Consider the following 3,529-nt stretch of genomic DNA (forward strand, 5'->3'; position numbering starts at 1 on the left):
CCCATCCCGGAGCACCAGGGTGGGATGGCTGGGAGGGCGCAGGGGCTGCACGCCCTTGGCAAACGAGAGCCATGGCGGGTGCGTGTCCCGACAGAGGGGTGCAGGAACCCCCAAACCTGGGGGGGGATGCTGCCCAGCTCCCCTCTTTCTCTGCTGGCTGCAAGGGACCAGGCATTCACCAGCCAGCTTGAGGATGCCCAAAACTGTCGCTCCTGCCAGCCTTGGCTGAAATCAAAGGAGCAGAGCCCCCCGCTCAGGGCAAGCCCCTTCCCCCCGACCACCACCTAGGCTTCGTTAACCGCAGGGGCAGCGGAGGGGGAAGAGGCACTGCCCCGGTCCCCTTTGGCTCCCGATGACCCTCTGCCGTTGTGCCCTCCCCTCCGAGCTTTATTACCAGGACATTTAACAAAAGTAATGAGAGCGTTTACGGCTCCGTTAAATATTCTGCAGAGCTTTGCCCGGTTTGGCAGAGCCGGGGCAGGAGTCTATGGAGGGCTTCACCCCTGGGTCATGCATACAGGCATGAGCAGGCTCCCGCTGTCCCGAAACCTTCCCGTTCGTCCTTAATGAGGGATGGAAACGAGTCCCCGGCTCACGCTCTGCCACGGCAGCCCCGGCGAAGCGGGGAGAGCCACGGGGGAAACGGCAAAAAGGAGGAAAGGATTTTAAAAAACAAGAGTAAAGGATGAAAAAAAAAAAAACACAAGACGGCAGCTACAAGTCAATGAGCTGGGTAATGAAAATTCAGGAGCCGTACGTGTTCGCTTTTATTACAAAGCCGTTCCTAGAGGGAAAGGCCGAGATTAATTCGGTACTCAAGGCTTGGGGGGGTTCGGGTCTGTTTGTTTTAACTGCTCGCTCCCCTCCTGTTTCTGGGGAAAGCAGCGCCGGGGCCAGGTGGTTATGGCCAAGCCGGCAAACCTAAATACTTTGTGTTCACCCTAACTTTTCACAACCGGGGAATTTATCTGCTCTTTTCTGAACGACGAGAGGCGGCAGGACCGACACAGAGCCGGAGCGGCAGGGGGGCAGGGGCAGGTCCCAGCACCCCCCCCCCCGCCCCGGGCTGGCAGGCGGCAGAGCCTCCGCTTCCCTGAGCGCTGAATGCAACAGGAATCACCACTTCAAAATAGATATATTCGATAATACCCCTTCCAGAAAACCACCACCAGCTGCAGAGTAACCAGGCATTTCTTGTCCAGGTTTAAATCCCAGTTTGCTAACTCATCAGTATTTGATCAACGACAACAGGGATCATTATCATTTCATAGCTCATGCCCACAGATGATGGGCATATTCCCAGCGCCCATCCCTAGAAAAGGCAACCATGTCTCTCGAAGCAGCGTCACTATGTGCTGACGGCTGCACGATGCTGTGCAAGAGCTGGGCTCCGTGGATTTAACGCAGCAGAATTGGCCCCAGCCTCTGCCGCGCCATCTTTTCCCAGTCCTGTCCCATTTTACGGCCAGCGCGGCCCCTCTCCCTTGCATCGCACCTTAACTGCGGTTTGGGGTGGGTTGGCTCCTCAGTGCCACGACATTGCCAGGAAACAGAGGGCCCCCCCAAGACTTTTCTTGCTGCAAAAAAATAGAGGGGACAGCCCAAGGCTGTGGGCAAAACCCGTCTGATGCCCAGAGCTACCCTGCACGCAGGCGATGCTCTCGTCCGAGCCGCTCTCAGCCCCCGGTCCAGCACATCCATCCCCCATCTCCTGCAGATAATTCCACGCGTGCCCCTACCCCGCGGGTATCTAAAGCCAGGTCAAGGCGGTAGCGAGGGGGGAGGCTGTCAGGATCTGACTCGGAGCTCTGGTGCGAGCAGAGCCGAGGTCTGGCGGGCAGCATCCTCCCCGAGGAGCCCGCTCCCATCCCCAGCGCTCAGACCCAACCTCAGCCCCGTTTTGGGGGGTTCTTCACCCAATTTCACGTCTCATTAACGCCTCCTGCAAGGATGAGCTGGCGAGAGGCCGGTCGGTCTCCTCGTGCCCGAGCCCCTGCTCAGCTCCACCAGTGAAAACCCTCATTATTCCCCCCGCAACACTAAGGAGCGACACAAACAGCTCCGGTGCCGCGACGTACTTGCAGTTTTTGCATTTTAAGCCGAACAACATTCCTTTCCCGCAGACGGTGCAGGTCTGAGACATCCAGTACTTGGTGGAAAACCTGCAGAGAGAAACACAGAGAGAGACCAGGGAGAGATGGAGCTGCGCTGCCCCGTCCGTGCTCCTGCAGGGACATCTCCCAGGCTGCGCTTATTTACCGAGCCCGAATTTATCCTTTCCTTGCTGCCCTCAAATACTGCGGCAGGTGTCGAAGCATCTTTTTAGGGATACCAAAGCACAAATCTGAGCCCCCCCTTTGGTTACACAGAAGGGCACAGCCTGCTCCAAGGGGATCCAAGCCGGCCAGGATGGTCATTAGCCACCGGCTCGCTGCGGCTCCCCAGCTTTGCCCACCCCAGGCCGTGGTCAGAGCCCCCAAAACACCTCCCTGCCCCAGGGATCCACATTTCCAGCCCGTCAGAGAAGCGGCTGCCCCATCGAATAGCAGCACCGCTGCTATTTCTGGTGTTTTTCCCTCCCGAGGTAGATAGGGAAGGGCAATAATCCGGAGATGGGAAATTTGCTGAAGGTTGGCAAGGTCACGGATAATACACAGCTTTTATTGATAGCGACTCAAGCCTTATCTAAACCAAATCTGAACTGAAATGGAATTTAAATGGGCTTCTAGGACAGCGCAGCCCAGCATGGGAAACAGGGGGAGCAGCCCCGAGCCCCCCGACCCAGACCAGCGATGGGAAGGGAGATGCTCATCCCCCGGCGTCGGGGGGATTGACGCGGTGGTGTGGCCGGCCGGGCATACCTGTGTTTTATCGAGTTTCCTAGATCTCGACGGGGGATCTGCGGGGACCAGCGAGGCACTGACAGCGTATCTGCGGGGAGAGGAGAGAGGGGAAACCATCGGGTGGTAACAATGGCGAGAGCTGGGGTTCAAGCTTTTGGGGAGGGAAGCAAAGGATGCACAGAGAAAACAGGGTTTGTCTGATATTTCCCGTTAGAGATGCCCCAGCTGGGCTCCCTTTCTGGAAAGCCTCTGGCTTTGTGCTTGGGTCTGCGGGGAACTGGGGTCTCCCACCCCCCCAAAACAGCCCCCAGCCCCCAGTTTGGGCCAGGGAGAGAGGTGAGAGGTGATGCACCCACCCCACGGGTGCTGCACCCACGCGCACACAGAGCGGGATCACAAAGCTCTCGGAGCCACACCGCGATGTCCAAACAAGAGAGGGAAAACAAAGCCGAAACAGCAACCGCATCGTTTATTAATGAGACATCACGTCTTGCGGTTGCGGCTGAACAAAACGCCAAGTGCCAGGTGCTTCGAAGGCAATTTAACTCCGATTCAGACAAAAAACCAAAGTCAAAAGCAGCCTCGGCGCTCTCCTTCCGAGGGAAAAGGAGGGAGAAAGGGTAACGGGACCTTGGCTGGGGAAGGAAAGAGAGATAAGTTCATTAGCACTGCAGGCAGGTAATTAA

The 3,529-nt window shown here is 57.4% G+C and overlaps 1 protein-coding gene across 1 annotated transcript in view; it reads right to left on the reverse strand.

Moving 5' to 3' along the window:
- KSR2 (kinase suppressor of ras 2) overlaps positions 1 to 2,931 on the reverse strand; it is a gene marked incomplete at its 5' end in the record, with an annotated part of 14,393 nt that extends 11,462 nt beyond the window's left edge. The window contains 2 exons of the mRNA XM_009703479.1: positions 2,079 to 2,162; positions 2,862 to 2,931. Coding sequence (XP_009701781.1) covers positions 2,079 to 2,162; positions 2,862 to 2,931 — 154 coding nt within the window. The remainder of the gene's footprint in view (positions 1 to 2,078; positions 2,163 to 2,861) is intronic.
- Between the last annotated feature and the right edge of the window lie 598 nt (positions 2,932 to 3,529).

Source organism: Cariama cristata, unplaced genomic scaffold, assembly GCF_000690535.1.
Source record: "Cariama cristata isolate BGI_N322 unplaced genomic scaffold, ASM69053v1 scaffold17217, whole genome shotgun sequence".
Taxonomy (NCBI): domain Eukaryota; kingdom Metazoa; phylum Chordata; class Aves; order Cariamiformes; family Cariamidae; genus Cariama; species Cariama cristata.